Below are 18899 nucleotides of genomic sequence, written 5' to 3'. Positions count from 1 at the left end.
GTGCTCCACACCTTTCACCTCCCTGCCCTCGCGTCCCGCCCCGATACCAAATGGCGGGACCTGCTGCCACCTCTGGAGGGCGGGGACCCCCGGTGGGCCAGCCTGTATTCCACCTTGACCCCACGGCCCACCGGGGACATTAGTTGGCAGCTCCTGCATGGAGCCGTGAGCACGGGCGTGTACTTGGCGCGGTTCACCCCCTGCCCCGACACCTGCCCGTTCTGCGGCATGAGGGAGACCCTGGCGCACATGTATCTGGAGTGCGCCAGGGTGCAGCCCCTCTTCCGGCTCCTCCAGAACCTCCTGCTGAGGTTCTGGCTGCGCTTTTCCCCACACTTGTTTATTTATGCGCATCCCGTCCGTAGCCCCACAAAGTCGCGGGACCTCCTCGTCAACCTCCTCCTGGCCCTGGCCAAAGTCGCCATCTTCAATACCAGGGAGGGGAGGTTGGCTGGGGAGGCGTCCTGCGACTGTGGGGCCTATTTCCGTTCCCTTCTCCGTTCACGTCTCCGGGCAGAGTTCTCCTGGGCGGCGTCCGCTGGCTCCCTGGACACCTTCCGGGAGCGGTGGGCGCTGTCCGGGGTTCTCTGCTCGGTGTCCCCTTCCGGTTCCCTTCTTTTATTCCTTTGACCCTCATGCCCTTTCCTGTTTTTACATTTGTTGTCCCCCGGAATTAGTTACATCCTAGGTCCGGTAGCTCCTCCCCTCAGGCTGGGGGAGGGGCCTTGAACGGTGGGCGGGCTACCGCCCGCCCACCCTCCTAGTTTTCAAATAGGACCACTCTCCTGCTGTCCCCTGCCCTTGCTATCTCACACTATCTATATATCTATCTACCAGGTACTGCTACCCATCACCATAGTATCTGATTACCTTGCTCATACTAACCATAGCAAAATCCTTTGTGTGATCTGTGGCTCGTCTAAATTTTAAGGATAAAAACTCTGACAGAGATATGAGCACATTTGTTCTTTGTGGGTTTTTTTTTGTTAGTCACAGTTTTAGTTTATCTTTCCTTAGTTGTTTGTTAGTTTTCTTTGCATCTGTGTTCCAGGTGGGTTTGGAAGGGGGAAGGCTTGGAGAGATGGTCAGTGTTTGGTTATATTACTGTTTGTGTTTGTAAATATACAACATTGCGTGTTTATAAGTGAAAAGTATTGTGTAACTCCCTGCATGTTGTGAATACGCGTTATTGTGTGTGTGTTTCTATTGTGTGTGCACGTTTCCATGCGTATGTGTATTTATGGGCAAAGAACGTAGATGTATAACTGTGTCATTAGCCAGATCCTGAAAATGAAGATACCTCAACTGGAATCAAAGGCCCATATCCCCAGTGGGAGAAAATATCCCAAACTAAACTCAACTCAGTGTAACTGGATGAGGACTCGGCCCTTAGTTTTTTGTCTTCACCTCTGGGTACCTCCTAGTGACCAACGTCAAGAAGCCATAGCAGCCTGGGTTGTGGGTTCCTCTAGCGGCTGCATCCGAAGAGCTGCTGATGCAATGCAGGGGGAGAAAAAAAAACCAGCAGCTCTATGCTGCCCCAAAAGTGATTATGTGGGTGTAGGAAGGTACAGTGGACTTCCTCAGAGCCTGGGCCTGAGGAAGGGCCACGATGACCAGAGCAGACAGTGAAAGGGCCGGCAGTCCAGTCCTGGAGCAGAGGCGCTGGGAACGGCACAGTCGACCGACCCCTAAGGACTAGATAGGCCCCCAAGGGCCCTGTGACTGGACCGGGCCACCAAGCCCCAGGGGCTGGACAGGGCCTCTGGGCCCTAGTGACTGGACTGAGGACCCTGAGTATGAGGGCTGAGAGATACCCTCGGAGGCTGGCCATGACCTGGAGGAGCTGCCTGATGCTGAAATCCTGGAGCCCTGTGACTTGGAGGAGTTGCCCTCTGCTGAGGAGCCCCGCTGACTCAGTGGCAAAAATCTTTTCCACTGCTGGGGCCCTGGGCTTGGACGCAGTAAAGACAGGTGGGTCTATGTCCGCCTCCCCCCTTCCCTAGCCACCCCGAGAGAACGTACCCTCCACAGCCGCTACAGACAGCGGACTCACTGCTTGCCCACCCTGCCAAGGGCCGGGGCAATAGACTGTGACCTGCTGCACCAGGCCTGAAGGCCGGAGGCAACAGACGAGTTGCTTATTGGTCTCACCCTGCCTGAGGGGTTGCAGACCCCTAGACTATTTGCTTCCCTGTCACCCCACCTGGGGGGTTGGAGACGCTAATGTTCCCCTTTTTGGAAGGTGCAGTGGGCCCGAGGAAGAGCCACGATGACCAGGCCGGACCGGACCCTGGCCTACAGTGGGGTTAATGAAGGAACAGGCTACTCCGGGCCTGCTAAGAGTCTGGTGCCATTACCAATGTGTCGGTGTTAAAAATCCCTGTTTTATTCTGCAAACACCTCGGTACACGCTTTATACCTCCGCCCTGCCTTGTTTCTTTCCAGGAATTCTGCCTTCCTGTGAGATCCAGGGCGGGTGCTGTTCCCCCTCTGGGGTTTAGGGTCTGCTAGGGCAGGTTGTTAGAGCAGTTTGCTCCAGAGGTGAGATCAGAGCTGGGCAAGTTTCCCATCTAGTCCAACCCCCTTCTCAAAGCAGGACTAACCTCAGCTATATCATCCCAGCCAGGGCTTTGTCAAGCTTCAGCTTAAAAACCTATAAAGATGGAGATTGCACCACCTCCCTAGGTAACCCATTCCAGTGCTTCACCACCTTCCTAGTGAAAAACTTTTTCCTAACGTCCAACCTAGACCTCCCCCACTGCAATTTCAGGCCGTTGCTGCTTGTTCTGTCATCTGCCACCACCGAGAACAGCCTAGACCCATCCTCCCTGGAACCCCCTTTCAGGTAGTTCTAGACTGCTATCAAATCCCCCCTCTTTCTGCTCTTCTGCAGACTAAACAAGCCCAGTTCCTTCAGCCTCTCCTCATAAGTCCTGTGCTCCAGCCCCCTAATCATTCTTTTTGCCCTCTGCTGGACTCTATCCAACTTGTCTACATCCTTTTTGTAGTGGGGGGGCCCAAAACTGGACACAATATTCTAAATGCGGCCTTACCAATGCCAAACAGAGGGGAATAATCACTTCCCACGACCTGCTGGCAATGCTCCTATTAATGCAGCCCAATATGCTATTAGCCTTCTTGACAAGCAGGGCACACTGCTGACTCATATCCAGCTTTTTATCCACTCTTACCCCAGGTCCTTTTCTGCAGAACTGCTGCCTAGCTTGTCGGTCCCCAGTCTATAGCTCTGTATGGGATTCTTCCTTCCTAAGTGGAGGACTCTGCACTTATCTTTGTTGAACCTCATTAGATTTCTTTTGGCCCAATCCTCCAGTTTGTTTAGGTCACTCTGTATCCTATCCCTACCTTGCAGGGTATCTACCACTCCCCCCAGCTTAGTGTCATCCGCAAACTTGCTGAGGGTGCAATCTACCCCATCTTCCAGATCATTAATGAAGATGTTGAACAAAAACGGCCCCAGGAACAACCCCTAGGGCACTCCGCTTGTGACCAGTTGCCAGCTAGACATGGAGCCATTGATCACTACTCGTTGAGCCCTGTGCTCTAGCCAGTTCTCTATCCATTTTATAGTCCATTCATCCAACCCATACTTCTTTAACTTGCTGATAAGAATACTGTGAGAGACAGTATCAAAAGCCTTGCTAAAGTCAAGGTATATCACATCCACCGCCTTCCCTACATTCACAGAGCCAGTCACTTCTTCATAGAAAGCAATCAGGTTGGTCAGGCATGACTTTCCCTTGGTGAATCCGTGTTGATTGTTCCTGATCACCTTCCTCTCTTCCAAGTGCCTTAAAATGGATTACTTAAGGACCTGCTCCATGATTTTTCTAGGGATTGAGGTGAGGCTGACTGGTCTGTAGTTCCCTGGATCCTCTTTCCTCCCTTTTTTGAAGATGGGCACTAGATTTGCTTTTTTCCAGTCCTCAGGGACCTCCCCCTGTTGCCATGAGCTTTCAAAGATAATAGCCAATGGCTCTGAAATCACCCCAGCCAATTCCCTCAGCACCCTCGGTTGCATTGCATCCGGCCCCATGGACTTGTGTATGTCTAAGCCTTCTAAATAGTCGTGGACCCGTTCCTTCAGAACTGCGGGATGTTCGCCTCGTTCTCATTCTGTGCCACCCAGTGAAGCAGTCTGGGAGCTGACCTTGTCTGTGAAGACAGAGGCAAAAAAGGCATTAAGTACCTCAGCTTTCTCCACATCCTCTGCCAGTAGGTTGCCTCCCTCATTCTTTAAGAGGCCCACATGTTCCCTAATCTTCCTCTTGTTGGCAACATGCCTGTAGAAACCCTTCTTGTTCCCCTTCACGTCCCTTGCTAGCTGCAACTCCATTTGTGCTTTGGCCTTCCTGATTTCACTCCTGCATGTTCGAGCAGTATTTTTATAATCCTCCCTAGTCATCTGACCAAGCTTCCACCTCTTGTAAGCTTCTTTTTTGTGTTTAAGTTTGCCAAAGACTTCTTTGTTAAGCCAAGCTGGACGCCTACCATATTTGCTATTCTTTCTGCACATCGGGATGGTTTGCTCCTGTGCCCTCAATAAGGTTTCTTTAAAATACAGCCAGCTTTCTTGGATTCCTTTCCCCCTCATATTAGCCTCCCAGGGGATCCTGCCCATCAGTTCCCTGTGGGAGTCAAAGTCCGCATTTTATCCATTGTAGTGCAATCCCTTTGTAACTCTTTGCAGTCAGCTTTGGACTTAGCTACCTTGAGTCACTTGTATCATCTGCAAATTTTGCCACCTCACTGTTGATTAAATGATTAAAGACAAAAAAATAATTTTGCCCGTGAGCAAACACTTTTCACAATATGATCAGTCGATATCTGACCTCTCAGATCGGAGTTAAAGTTCATAATTTTGCTCCATACTAAAAATCATGGTCTTAATAAAAATCTGTAACCTGCTAACCTCTCTTATTTGTCCTCTGACTGCAGAGGTGTTAATGGGCCAGTTCCCTTAAAATATATGTTAATTACATATGCTAAACAATTTGTTCCACTTTTATTTGGAGAGTACCTTTCCCAGACCTGAAGAAGAGCTAAGTGTAGTTCAAAAGTTTGTCCAAGAAAAAAATATTGCCTCACCCATTTTGTCTCACTAATACCCTAGGATGAATATAGCTACAACAGCAATGGAAACAACAATGGAAGATATCAAATTTAGCTCTTCAGTCAGCTTGAGACTTGGATTAACATATTGGGGAAAAATATCCATATATGTTCACTTTAGGTGTATCTCAGATGCCCAACACGTCAGTATCTAACCCACTAATAGCTGCCTGATCTAGTGCCCATATGGACTTTTATTACGACAGCATTATTGATCTGTAAGTTTTATCTATTTATCCTTCCAAAATTAAGCTCTACTGATCAGCTAACAATGAAAGGTCATTAAGATTAATGGGTCCCACTGGGCATTATTAAAAAGTCTGTTCAATGATCATGAAAAAGAGTTCCAACTCCACACAGATTTCAGAAGGCATTGTTAAAATTCATCCACTAGTGTAGCACAGCTGGAGTGCACAATGTTACATTTGGGATACATTTGGCCCATTGCACTAAATGCCTAGGGGCTGGAAGTGCTTACAGACGTCTCAGTCGTGCTTAAGACAAAAATAAAAGTAACATAAAATTAAAGCAGCTAAATGAGACCTCAGAGGATTGTACAAACCAGAGGAAGAAAACTTGCTGGGCCAGATCCTCAGCTGGTGTAAATTGGTATCACTCCATGCAAGTCATTGGAGCTGGGTTGATTTTCACCGGCCAAGGCTCTGGTTCAATGATGCGTAGCCAAAATGAGGCATGACTTCATTCTCACAAGGGGAATATCCCCGACTGGGTCCCAGAGCAGCAAGCAGTGGAAATGTCTTTGGGACCCAGGCGATGCTTCCTCAGTAGAGACAAAACAGCTATTAACTCCGAAGGGCATCGAGGGGAATCCAGCCAGTTCTGTGTAAACATCAGGGGGGCAGATTTCTTCCAGGAATAACTCCACTCTAGGCAGTGAGATTACACCCTGGATAAGTTTGGTCCCCGTGCTGTTTGCAGAACCATCAGAACAGTTAAGGGCTGCTCAGCTCCGGAAATGGGGATACAAATTGTGTTTATGTCCATGTCACACCGATTAAAATCTACACCCTCAGGTGCTAGTGACCAGTTCTGGGTGCTAACTGAGGGCCAGCTAACGAACCCCTTGGTCACATTAGTGAACAGTTACACACTCAAACAGTCCCGCTGAAGTCAAGGGAGCTACAAGTGACAGTAACTGTTTACCAATATGAGTGAAGGAATCACAGTCTGACCTTTACTAAGCACTCCAGCTAAACAATCTATCTATCTATCTCCATACATGCCCACCATCTATCTATCTATCTACCTCCATACACGATTTCTCTTTCTCTTTCTCTCTCGCTCTTGTTTAGCACCATGGATTTTTGGCATCCACAAGAAAGGCAGCAAGGCCACATGAAACTGACATATAGCATTTCTAGTCAAGTATTCTTTGGGGCCTGAGAGATTTATAGGGAAACAGAAAACTCAGGTGTCCACTTGACCTCTGGAGGCAGGAGCCATCTTGCATATTGAACTGAATCTCCATTTTCCATATAGGCAAAGTGAGAGATGCAGAGTCACTTGCTCCAACTTCAGGCCATGCAAAGTGTGCCTCGTACAGCCATTTACACCCATGGAAGGTGAGTGAGAAGACACATTTTGCCCCTACTGTGCACCAGGAAGGTTCTGTTGCCACTGGAATAAATCAGGAGTTACTCCAGTGAGATGAGTGAGTCTTGCCCACATGCTTAGGATTTAGCTGATCACCATATTTGGGTTGGGAAGGAATTTCCCCCAGGGCAGATTAGTGGAGGCCCTGGGTGGTTTTCACTTTCTTCTGCATCATGGGGCACGGGCCACTTGCTGGTGGATTCTCTGGTGGATTCTCGGTACCTTGAAGACTTTAAACCATTATTTGGGGACTTCAATAAATCAGTCATAGATTAGGGGTCTATTACAGGAGTGCTTCACAGTGTGCCCTGTTTGCCAAGAAGGCTAATAGCATATTGGCCAGCAGATCGTGGGAAGTGATCATTCCCCTCTATTTAGCATTCATGAGGCCACATTTGGAGTATTGTGTCCAGTTTTGGGCCCTCCACTACAAAAAGGATGTGGAGAAGCTGGAGGGAGTCCAGCGGAGGGCAGCTGAGGGGGGGAGGTCTAGGTTGGACATTAGGAAAAAGGTTTTCACTAGGAGGGTGGTGAAGCACTGGAATGGGTTACCTAGGGAGGTGGTGGAATCTCCGTCTTTAGAGGTTTTTAAGCTGTTGCTTGACAAAACCCTCGCTGGGATTATTTCACTGAGGTTAGTCCTGCTTTTAGCAGGGGGTTGGACTAGATGACCTCCTGAGGTCCCTTCCAACTCTATGATTCTATCATTCGCCCCAACTGCACTGAAAAAAGCCATGCAGCTCTCGTTGAGGGGGCTTTAGGATGTCGGCATTGCAGGACAATCCAATCGGTGGGAGGAGCATTTCAGTGCACATGCCTCCCTCGCTTTGTCGACAAACGCTGACGTTTGTCAGCAGAACGCTGTAGTGAGGACCAGCCCTTAGTCCGTCTTTCCAGGAGACAACTGGAGGTCTCCCAGTGCCATAGCACTGTCTAAACGGGGGGTTACGTGGGACTGTGGATTACCCCTGAGCCATGTCATTACACCGATATGCAGCTGTCATGTAGACCTGGCCTCAATAAGTTTCCCCGGTCTGAAACAGAGCTCTGTGTAAGCTTGAAAGCATGTCTGTCTCTCCAACTGAAGTTGGCCCAATAAAAGATATTACCTCCCTCACCCTGTCTTGCTCACTTTTTGGGTTATTGTTTTTCCAATGAAATGTCACATTTTCCTATGAAAAGTTTCCAAGAAAAAGATTTTGTCCCTTTTTTCATCAACCTTTGCTGCAGAGAAAAGCCCCATTTTCTAACCGCCTCTAAGGAAGATCGCTAAGGACTGAAGTTACTGCTGTTGCTAACACTTAATGCTGTTGGGGATATTGGAATAGGATCTGCCTTCCTGAGAGTCTGCTTGCCTCAGCTTAGTTTAAAAAGCTTGTTGAAAACTCCCTGGGTTATTTGTAGCTAAGAATCCCCACGCGCCACTGATTTCTATTCTAAGAAGCCAGAATAAACACATTAAACTGTGTTTATTTTCGAAAGGCTTCTGCAACTCCAGTGGGAAAGGCTGCTCAGAGACACACAACAGCTGGATCATGCATCCCTCCATGGACAATGGGCGATAATGCCATAGGGATGAGGAAAATATAATATCTCTGCCTCGTGCGCACACAGAGCCTCTGGTGTCTACAGAGAAAGGGGATGTGCTACAGACATAAGACTCTGCACTCTTGGAGAAGGCACGAAGAGCAGGTAGGTGTCAGGGTCTATAACTGCTTAAAACGCCTGTCACGCAGGCTTGACCTTGGGTCTCCCACATGCTACGTCAGTACTGTGTTCAGCTCATATATTGTTTTGTGCCAGGGACTGTATTCAATTCCAGGGGGAGGGATACTGCAGCCTTCCAGGAGCTAAGAACAGTGGGACGTGATTAAGTGTCTTTTCTCCAGAGACCAACAGACAAAGAAAAAACTTCTGGATAAACAAAGTGAGTTTAAACTGACTTGGGACCTTCTTTTATACAGCACCCAGACAGCACCTTCTGTCCTGACCTACGTGGGGAGGACAGGAAGGACTTTGGCTTACAAACACCCCCCTAAGACAGTAAGTTTTTAGCATGCCTCTAGGAACGTGTATCATTTTTAACAGGCTTTCTATGTAATGCTTTCTTCTGGAGAATAACTGTGCTCCTTCAAAGAGAAAGCAAAGCACAGATGCTGGCCAGCTGCAGGCATGTGGCTTGCTGGAGATGTCACAGAGCAGGCGAGGAACTTTGCAGCCCAGAAAAACCTTGCTCAGGCAGAGAGAGACTTGGGTCTCCGCCCCAGAAAAGGGATGGCTCCAGAGCCTAGAGCGGGTGCCCTCAAGGGACCATGAAGGGAGAATACAGATGCCGCTGCATTGAGCTGTGATAGTGGCTAATACATCTTAAAGCTTCAACTTGCCCTGAATCACTAGGATTTTGAAATGCTGTCGCTGGCACCATTTTCAAGAGGCACCTTTTGTTCCCAGCACAGATGTACCTGGCGAGAGAGAACATGAGTGAGTGAGTGACAGACAAAGTGGTCTTTTAGGTGGATTTAAAGGCGGAGTTAAGGGCTGAAGTTAGCAAACACAGTTTAAAAATCTACTCAAGCTCAGATAAGCTGCCTTTAACATGTGCTACCTGGTGGAGGTGAAATCCCAGCTCGTGTGCACGTGGAAGAGAGTAGGAGAGTGAGCTTTTGTGTTTGTTCGGGTACAGCATTAGGAGATAGAGAGACAGGAGAAGGAAGAAGAGTGAAGGAGAAGTCATGCATGATCTGCAGATTTTATCAGTGAGCCTGTTTTTCTGTGCGTGGGTGGACAAGGGGTGGAGTGCAGAGGAATATCCCTTTAAATATCTGTGAGCTGTCTAGCGGTGCTTACAAAGGATATCACATATTTCCATACATGTAGGCTTGGAAGGATTTGATTATATCGGTAAATGTCGATTTCATCAAACACACACCAAAAAAATATTTCCATCGACGATCGTCAAAATTTGCAGCTTGGTAAAATAAGGAAAATGTTGCCTGAGAACTCATCAGAGTTTGATTTAAAGCTATTTATTTTGTCTATTTTGCTGTCAATTTGTGTTTTAGGGGTTTAACTTTGAATCCCCACATCTGTCAATATGTAATTTTTGTCTGACACCCCCCAATGATTTCCCACCACTGTGAAAATTGAAAGATAAAACCTAAAAATATGTTTAAAAATAAACATTGATATGATCCATCAAAATGATGTTAAAAAATTCTGCCCAACCTGTTTATACTACATAACCCTCCTGTCCTGTTCATTTTCTAAGTGAGAAATTTACTCAAAGTTCCAGTGTTATAGGCTGCATCACCTTTTCAGTTACACTTAGCATCTCTAGACACTCTCCATGTCACTTCAGTCCTGGATTAGAGCAAAGATGAATGAACAAGAGTGGGAGAGAAGCCAAACCAGGACAGATGGCAAGATGGCTGGGGAAAATGCCCTTTCTATAATGCCTGGTGAATAGACATCTCTTAACAAATCAATGTTCAGAGAACATCAACTTGGCACAACAACGTGGTTCTTTTCACAGCAACCCTGTGGTTGGTACAACAAAAATTAAATTGCAGTCAATTCATCTTTGCTGAGACAGAGACAGACGATGATGCAACATAAATGGCTATCTAGAGACATAAATAAGGCTTGTCTACACAATGAGTTAGTGTGTGTCGAGCCAGGGTTTGAATCTACTGCTTACCACCATGCCGTGCAGTGATGTGCCGTGTGGATCCAGCTATGGGGCACTGAAAGTTTCCCATTCTAAATAGGCGTACGTCAAAACCCACTATAGAACATTTACTGCCATGTACTGCTGTGTAGTGACCTGTTCAGTCAATAATAAGTAGGTGTGGAAGGATTATATTTTTATTGATAAATGGAGGTAACATCAATTTCACTGTACCCTCAAACCAATGGAAAAATATTTCCATTGATAGTAACAGGAATTTACAGCTAAGCAAAGTAATACAAATGTTACATGAGAAGTTATTAGAGTTTGATTTAAGGACATTTACTTTCTATATTTTGCCGTATGATCTTGGCAATTGGTGTTTTAACAGCTTTCATTCTTGAACATTTTGAATATCAAAGTCTACTGTCATTAAATAATTACTGTATCTCTGCCCCCATTGTCTGACTGCCCCCTTTCCCATCATTACGGACACTTAAATCAATTTTTTAAAATGCTCAGAATAAGCCCTGATATTATCCATCAAATTATGTATCAAAATAAATAAGTAATAAGTAGCAGCAGTCCTTTATGATTTTATGAATACAATAAAATAATAGAATGTTTTGACTCTTTTATTATGTTGAATTATGGCATGAAATAAAGGAAAGTAAAATAATACAATTAATAAGAACATTAAAAACCATAAAATAAAATAAATTTCAACATGAATGTTTCATTTCAAAATGAAGATTTCTGCAAAACAGTTTTCCAGAATTATTATTTTTTATTTTTCATTTTGCAGGAAATTTCAAAGACATTTCCTTTTTTTTCTAATTCAAAATAAAAACAAATGTTGAAATTTCTCATGAAATGGAAATCCAGAGAATCCACCCGGTTTATAAATAAGCTGAGGTTTTCAGAGACACCTAAGAGGTCTGGTTGCTCAACTTGCCTTAGCATTTAATGGAACTTGGCCATTACGATTCCCTTGGCAGTTTTGGAAAATTCGTTCCCTAGCCATCATTTCAGAGAGGCCCAAACATGCACATTAGCCTTCCCCTCTGGTTCTTCTTTGCACACCTTATCTAAGGCCATAGTATAATTACAATCTCTGTGCCAGTCCCTTTTGCGGTGTTCCATACACTAGCCATAGCAACAATGGTTTGAATCCTAGACATGATGTTGATCTTTCAGTTTGTGTCTCATCCATCCACCTACCTTTCAGTAATAGCCACTTTCCTTTCTCCAGTGTAACTATCTAGTGGAATCCAAGACAGTGGTGCCCACCTGCAAATCGTTGGCAAGTCTCAGACTGGGCTCTCTCTATCCAACCCACTCAGCCCGTGTGAGACCCCAACTGAGCCATGTGCTCAGCTGATGTAAAGCAACGTAGTTCAGTTGAAGTCAATGGAGCTATGTTGATTTACAAGAGCTGAGGAGCCAGTTCATTTACTTAATCAACCTTTGTCAGTGTTATTATTACCACAGCTCCCATTAATTGCAGAGTATGCACCTCCTGAGGTCCCTTCCATCCCAACTTGGAAACTTCAAGATAGATAGACAGAGAGAAGTTAGGGAGGAGGGGCTGTGTCCAGCTTGAGACTGCGCTGGAAGACTCTTCTGTGTTTATTCTGAATTTTATGTTAATAAGCCAGACACTAAGAAGGGACACCTGAGCTTTAGTGGAGTTACTGAGGACCCCTGAGGATGGAAATGGAGACTAGGCACTGCAGAGCCGTCCCAAGTCACCCACGAGGGGGCATTCTGGAGGTGGCCACACCATTTACACAATCCTTCAGCAAACTACCCCACCCACATCATTTGTGGATACTGATGTAGTTGAGTTTTGTGCTGGGGGCACAGTTAATTTGATCAAGAGTGGAGATGGAAGGCTGATGTTCCCAGAGGGGCAGAGTTATGGCTGCAAGAGGAAATCTGTTATTATTTTTTACCTTCATTTATTTAAAGGCCTCTTAGTGATTTTTCAAATGAAAAATTCTTCTGTGGAAAAAGGTGAGTCCATCCAAATTGACACTTCTTGCTGGAGCTGGATAGTAGGCAAGCCAAACAGCATGGCCAGCTGAGGACGCGGGAAGAAGTCAAGCTGGGAGCTGAATGCTTGGGCTGCCCACCAGATGGCCAACTTACCTGGTTTTCATTAAAAGTTTTAGTGGAATCAATAAATTCCCCTGGAAAGATTCCTTTCCCTCAAAACAGCATCTTCCAATGGAAAATTGTTGCACGGGATAATTTTTGACTGGTTCTAATAATTATATTTTAAAGTATTTATCCTTCTGACATGGGTGATGTGAAAAGTATTACTCAGGTCACTCAAGAGAAGACATGAGAATCCAACTCAGAGGTCTCTTGCCTCTCTGCTCAAGCCATTACGTGCGTAAGACTTTGGGTCAAGCTACTGTGCCTAGTTCCTTACCAGTTATGATCAATGGGAGATTTAGGTAAACCAAGAGAGCAGGGTTAGGTTCCCATGACTTTACTGCTTGTAATGATGAGCTATTTATTGCTTCTGAATTAGCAGAGCACCCACCCATGCTGAGCCAACAGCTAACTGATTAGGATGCCCGGGAACTTTCTATATAGGCGTGGTGTTCCACTTCTCAGTCTTATCGAAAAGAAGATTGAGAGGTGATTTGGTGATAGTGTATAAGTGCCTTCATGGGGAGAAGTTACACCTACGAGAGGGAACAAAGCCTGGAGGGAGGAGTTACAAGAGGAAAAGCCCAATACAGTAGATGCTGAGCAGGAGAAGGAAAGGACCTCTTGCACTAGCACCTTGAAGGAAGGCCTGGCTAGGGCCAGAGAAAATCTAAAGATTGTGTGGAGGCAGGCTGGTCTGGGGCCAGGGGCTCTTCTAAACCTGTTAGATGCCAGAGCCTTTTCTAGGGCAGAGAGGCCTGACATGGGACCCATACATTTACTTTGTTCATCATAACTTATCCTCTTTCCTTCAGGGCTCTGAGTAGGAGGAATCCTGAGAAGGGGCTGTGAGGAAGGCCTAGGGACAGGCCAAGGTTGGAATTAGCTCATGGAGGAAGCAGTAGGTCTTTACAGGCAGACCTGAGCTGCTTAAGACAGGGTACCGGGGCTGGAACCCAGAGGATACAGCAAGCCTGTGTTCCACTAGCAGAAAGGTGACCTGGCTGGAGGGCTGATTCAGAAGTAGTAGCCCAACACATGGCCAGAGTGACAGCTGGCAGGGGGGTGCCAGAGAAGAAGACCTTGCTACACCATGCCCAGCACCCCAGCTAGGGAGTCACTCCTCTTGAGAAGATGGTGAACCATTGGAACAAACTCCCATGGGCAGCACTGGATTCTCCATCTCCTGATGTCTTCAAATCCAGCTTGGCTGCCTGTCTGGAAGATAGGCTTTAGTCAAACACAAGTTATGAGGCTCAGTCATGGGGTAGCTGGGTGAGATGTAATGCCCTGTTAGATACAGTATGTTGGAGTAGAGGATTCAATGTCCCTTCTTGTCTTGATATCTGTGCATTTATGAACCTTCTTCTAAACAGTTGGTACTAGCCACTTTAGAGACAGGAGAGCAGACAAGGGGGATGACTGGACTCCTCTGGAGTGTTAAATCCTTAGCAGTTAGCAAAGAAAACATCTCCTTTGAAGTTAGGCATTTCTCTATCTCTACAACTTTCTCACTCAGTTTAGAGGTTTCCCTATCAAACTTGTTAGTAAGTTCCAATAATAAATGTAATATTAATTCTGCCTTCATGGTGGTTGCAAATTCCCTTTCGTAGAAGTGTCCAGGGAGATGTTTCTCTCTTGTGTAATGAATGAGAGGAGGCATTCCCTCTTTGGTATCAGGTAAAAGCCAGCTGTGCGAGGCAGGAAAAGAAAACTCTCTGTCCTTTTCAGCACTCTCTGGTCTCATTACACAGGTCCAGGAAGAGGATGGTGATAGGATATAGACCCCAGATCCTGTATCCTGGTCTCTGAAAGGCTGCATGAAGAAGTCACATCAGGGATTCCAGCTTTTATTATTCCTGTTTTGGAGGAAGCACAACTTTTCTCATCAGATAAACAGAAGGTAAAGGCGAATGTATATTTTTATACCTGATCCCTCCAGTCCAGTACATAGTTTTCCTGTACACAGTAGGACTTGCTAGGGTTTGGTGAAATTTTTCCATCAAAACTCTTCATGATGGAAAATTGGATTTTCAACACAACAAAAATGTTCATAGAAATTGTCTGCTTTTCTTAAATTTTATTTTAAAAAGTTTCATTGAAAATTCAAAAGCCAAAATACCAGCACATTTTCAGTTTTTTCTCTGAAAAAAAAAAGAAATCAGACTTTGGGAGTTTGTAGCTGCTTTTGCTCTTGGGATTTTTGTTTTTATAATTAAATGTCAAACCTATCCATGGTAGAAATATAAGACCCTGAGTAGCTCTTTAGAACCTACAGTCATAAATGACATGTAACAGAGACTCTGTCTTTCTGTGCGACACATCGGAGCAGACAGGTTCACAGGTATGTAGAACATCCTGGGTTCCAGTTCTAACCAGAGCTGGGCTGAGCTGGCAAGTCTTTGTGAGGATTTATGAGTTTTTGAGCCTCCTCGCTCACTCACTGACTGAAAGGCATCATTCAGGACTGATGGTGGTGAAATTCCAGAGGCAGTGAGACTGCAGAGGCAGGAAAAGAGGGTAGAAACGTGGACAGAAACTGACAAAATAAACTTCTTCTTAGGATAACATAATTAACGCATCTCGGAAAAGAATTGAACACATATCCAGTGGGAGAAAAAAAGTTTGGAATAGGAAATTGTAAATCAGGTATCTAGCTAGCGGACTGTCTGCCCATGTGTTGCAATCTAGTTTTCCCTCCACAATCTCTCTTGCTTATTTGTGTTCATTATTTCTGCCTATCTGACAGTCTGTCTCTGTCTTTTCTTCTCTTCACAATATCTATCTAACTATCTAGCTATCTATGCCGTACACCCCATCTAATCTATCTATCTATCTATCTATCTATCTATCTATCTTAATTTGTCATCTGAGTGCTACCTCAGTTATAGAAGATAAAAACAACCCTACAGTACATAGTTCCAGAAGGGTAGCCATGTTAGTCTGTATACAGCAAAAACAACGAGAGCTCTGTAGCACTTTAAAGACTAACAAATTTAATTTCTGCAGGCATAAGCTTTCGTGGGCTGTAACCCTCTTCGTCAGATGTAAGGAATAGAAATCAGATAGCAGATATATATATATATATATATATATCCAAGGGTAGGGAACAACAATGGGGAAGGTAGAAATAATCAAAGTCCATTCAGTTAGAGTAGTTGAGGCCTATTCACAACCATTGATTAGGAGGTGAGAATGTGTGAACAGTGACAATTACTTCTTGTACTGAGAGAACCATTCCAAGTCCCTGTTCAGACCCAGTCTGATTGTGTCAAGTTTGCAGATGAGTTCCAGCTCTGCAGTTACTCGCTGAAGTCTGTTTCTGAAGTTTTTTTGGTGAAGTATGGCAACTTTCAAGTCAGCTACGGAGTGTCCTGGGAGACTGAAGTGCTCTCCTACTGGTTTATGGATGTTACCATTCCTGATGTCTGATTTGTGTCCATTTATTCTTTTGCGTAGTGACAGTCCGGTTTGGCCAATGTACATGGCAGTGGGGCATTGCTGGCACATGACGGCATATGTTACATTAGTAGATGTGCAGGTGAATGAGCTCCTGATGGTGTGGCTGATGTGGTTAGGACCTGTGGTGCTGTCACTAGAGTCGATGTGCGGGCAATGTTGGCAATGGGGTTTGTTGCAGGGGTAGGTTCCTGGGTCAGTGTTCTTGTTGTATGGTGTGCGGTTGCTGGTGAGTATTTGCTTCAGGTTGGGGGGCTGTCTGTAAGCAAGGATAGACATACTTGGATATCCTCCTCTATATACTAGACACTGAAATGTAAGTACAATATTTATATTCCAATAGATTTTTTTAGAAGTATATGGTGAAAATGAGAAAGTGAGCAATTTTTCAATAATAGTGTCTGTGACACGTTTCTATTTTTATTTCTGATTTTGTAAGCAAGTAGTTTTTATGTGAGGTGAAACTTGAGGGTACGCAGGACAAATCAGACTCCTGAAAGGGGTACAGTTCTCTGGAAAGGTTGAGAGCCACTGATCTATTCCATCCTGTCATGCTGACTATCTAGACCATCGCTGGCACGTGTTTTATCTAAGCTCTCTTAAAAACATTCAGTTAAGGGGAATTACACAACTTTCCTTCATAACCTGTCCCTGTGCTTAGCTGGAATTCATTAGAGTTCAAAAGCTTTTCTTACTATACCTAAATCTCTCTTGTTGCAGATTAAGATGATTTCTTCTTTTGATACCCTCAGTGGACATGGAGAATAATTGATCACTGTCCCCTTTATAACAACCTTTTACGTGTTTGAAGACTGTTATCAGGTCCCCCATCAATTTTCTCGTCTCTAGATTAAACATGCCCAATTCTTTCCACCTTTCCTCATAGGGCAGGTTTTCTAAACCTTTTATCACCTTTGTTGCTCTCTGCTGAACTATATCTTCAATTTGTCCATATTTTTCTTATCATTTGATTTCCAAAACTGGATGAAATCCTGCAGCTGAGGCCTCACCGGTGCTGAGTAGAGCAGAAGAATTACCTCCCATATCTGACATACAGCACAATACCTGAGGTGCCATGTACCCAGTCAAAATGGGGATGGTTGAAATCCCCTATTTTTATTGGGTTTTCTGGTTTTTTAGCCTCTCTAATCTCCCTGAGTTTTTCACAATCACCATCACAATCTTGGTCAGCTGGTTGGTAGTATATTCCTTTTCTTATATTCTTATTATTCAAGCATGGAATCTTTCATGAACTCCATCTCCACAGAGAGTCTATGGTACAGTTTGATTCATTTAAGATTTGTACTCCATTTGACTCTTTCACATCTAGTGCTACACCCCCATCCCTGCCAGCTGCTTGCTCATTCCTATATATTTTGTGCCCTCTTATTACTGTGACCATTGATTATCATTGCCCCACCAAATTTCTGTGACATCTATTATATTGCCTCCAAAACCAGAACTAAACAACAAAAATAAGTTGAGACCTGAAAAAACAAAATGAATTTGTTTTATATCATATTTCATGGGTTGTTATTGTTATTGCTTTTTTAAAAAGAAATATTTTTCTCAATAGAACCCATGGCAGACCCAGAACGGGGAAATCAAACGTCCATCATGGGATTCATCCTCCTGGGCTTTGGGAATTTCCATGAACTGCAAATTCTTCTCTTCCTGCTGTTTCTAGTGATATACGTTGTGACCGTGGCTGGGAACACAGCCATCATGGTGCTAGTTGTGGCTGATCAGCACCTTCACACTCCCATGTACTTCTTCCTGGGGAACCTGTCCTGCTTGGAGACCTGCTACACCTCCGCCATCCTGCCCCGGATGCTGGCCAGTCTCTTGAGTGGGGACAAGACCATTTCATTTGCTGGTTGCCTCATACAATTTGATATCTTTGGTTCTCTGTTATGTACAGAGTGTTGTCTCTTATCAGCGATGTCTTATGATCGGTATTTAGCCATATGCAAACCACTGCATTACGCAGCCCGTATGAATAGTGCCTTTTCCCTCCAGCTAGTGGTTGGATCTTGGCTCAGTGGCTTTGCAGCCGGCTCCATCTCAGCATGTTGGCTGTCACAACAGATTTTCTGTGGGCCCAATGAAATTGACCATTTCTTCTGTGATTACACCCCTTTGATAAAATTGTCCTGCAGTGACACCAGCCGGATGGTTCTTTTGCTCTTCTTCATCTCCTGCTTATTTGTTTTTCCCCCTTTTCTCATAACCCTCACAACTTACGTGTGTATCATCAGTGCCATCCTGAGAATCCCTTCCAGCACCGGGAGGCAAAAGGCCTTTTCTACCTGCTCCACTCACCTCATTGTGGTGACAGTTTTCTACGGGACCCTGATCATTGTCTACATGCCGCCAGACACGGCTGTGCTGCGTGACCTGAACAAAGTGTTCTCCGTCTTCTACACCGTGCTGACGCCCATGGTCAATCCCCTCATCTACAGCCTGAGAAACAAGGAGGTCAAGGAGGCACTGAGAAAGGCTCTTAGTAAGACTGTGACTTCCATGAGCATTTGCAAACGATTTTGTGGGCATTTACTGTAAGTTGCAATACAATGTGTAGAATGAGAGCTCATCATGTGGTGCAATGAGGCAAACCACAGCGCGTGTGGGCAGTCCTGAAATAGTACAGCTGTTTTAGTACCTACAGTGAGACCGGTGCTTGTACCGTGGCCCCTCCCCCTGCTCCACCCCTCCTACTGAGGCCCTGCCCACACTCCAGCCCCGTTTCACCCTAGACCCCCTCCCGCTTGGCTGCCTCCCTTGAGACCCCTCGCACCGCACGTGCATCTTGGGGGTGCAAGGGACTGTGGCCCTTCAAGTGGTGCTCAGGCAGGGAATTGGG

At 45.3% G+C, this 18899-nt stretch overlaps 1 protein-coding gene across 1 annotated transcript; it reads left to right on the top strand.

Moving 5' to 3' along the window:
* The first annotated feature begins 17617 nt into the window (after positions 1 to 17617).
* On the top strand, positions 17618 to 18598 carry LOC137145536 (olfactory receptor 6F1-like). The gene has a single exon (XM_067536394.1). It carries the CDS (start codon positions 17618 to 17620, stop codon positions 18596 to 18598), a length of 981 nt encoding a protein of 326 aa, XP_067392495.1.
* Positions 18599 to 18899: the final 301 nt, after the last annotated feature.

The sequence above is a fragment of the Emydura macquarii genome, unplaced genomic scaffold (genome assembly GCF_026122565.2).
Source record: "Emydura macquarii macquarii isolate MOO-44397 ecotype Brisbane River unplaced genomic scaffold, CSIRO-AGI_Emac_v2 contig_3540, whole genome shotgun sequence".
Taxonomy (NCBI): domain Eukaryota; kingdom Metazoa; phylum Chordata; order Testudines; family Chelidae; genus Emydura; species Emydura macquarii.
This window is presented reverse-complemented; position numbering and strand designations above follow the sequence as displayed.

Bases quoted from the DNA above. Each gene is read 5' to 3' on its own strand.
- LOC137145536 (XM_067536394.1), top strand. From the start codon at position 17,618: ATGGCAGACCCAGAACGGGGAAATCAAACGTCCATCATGGGATTCATC.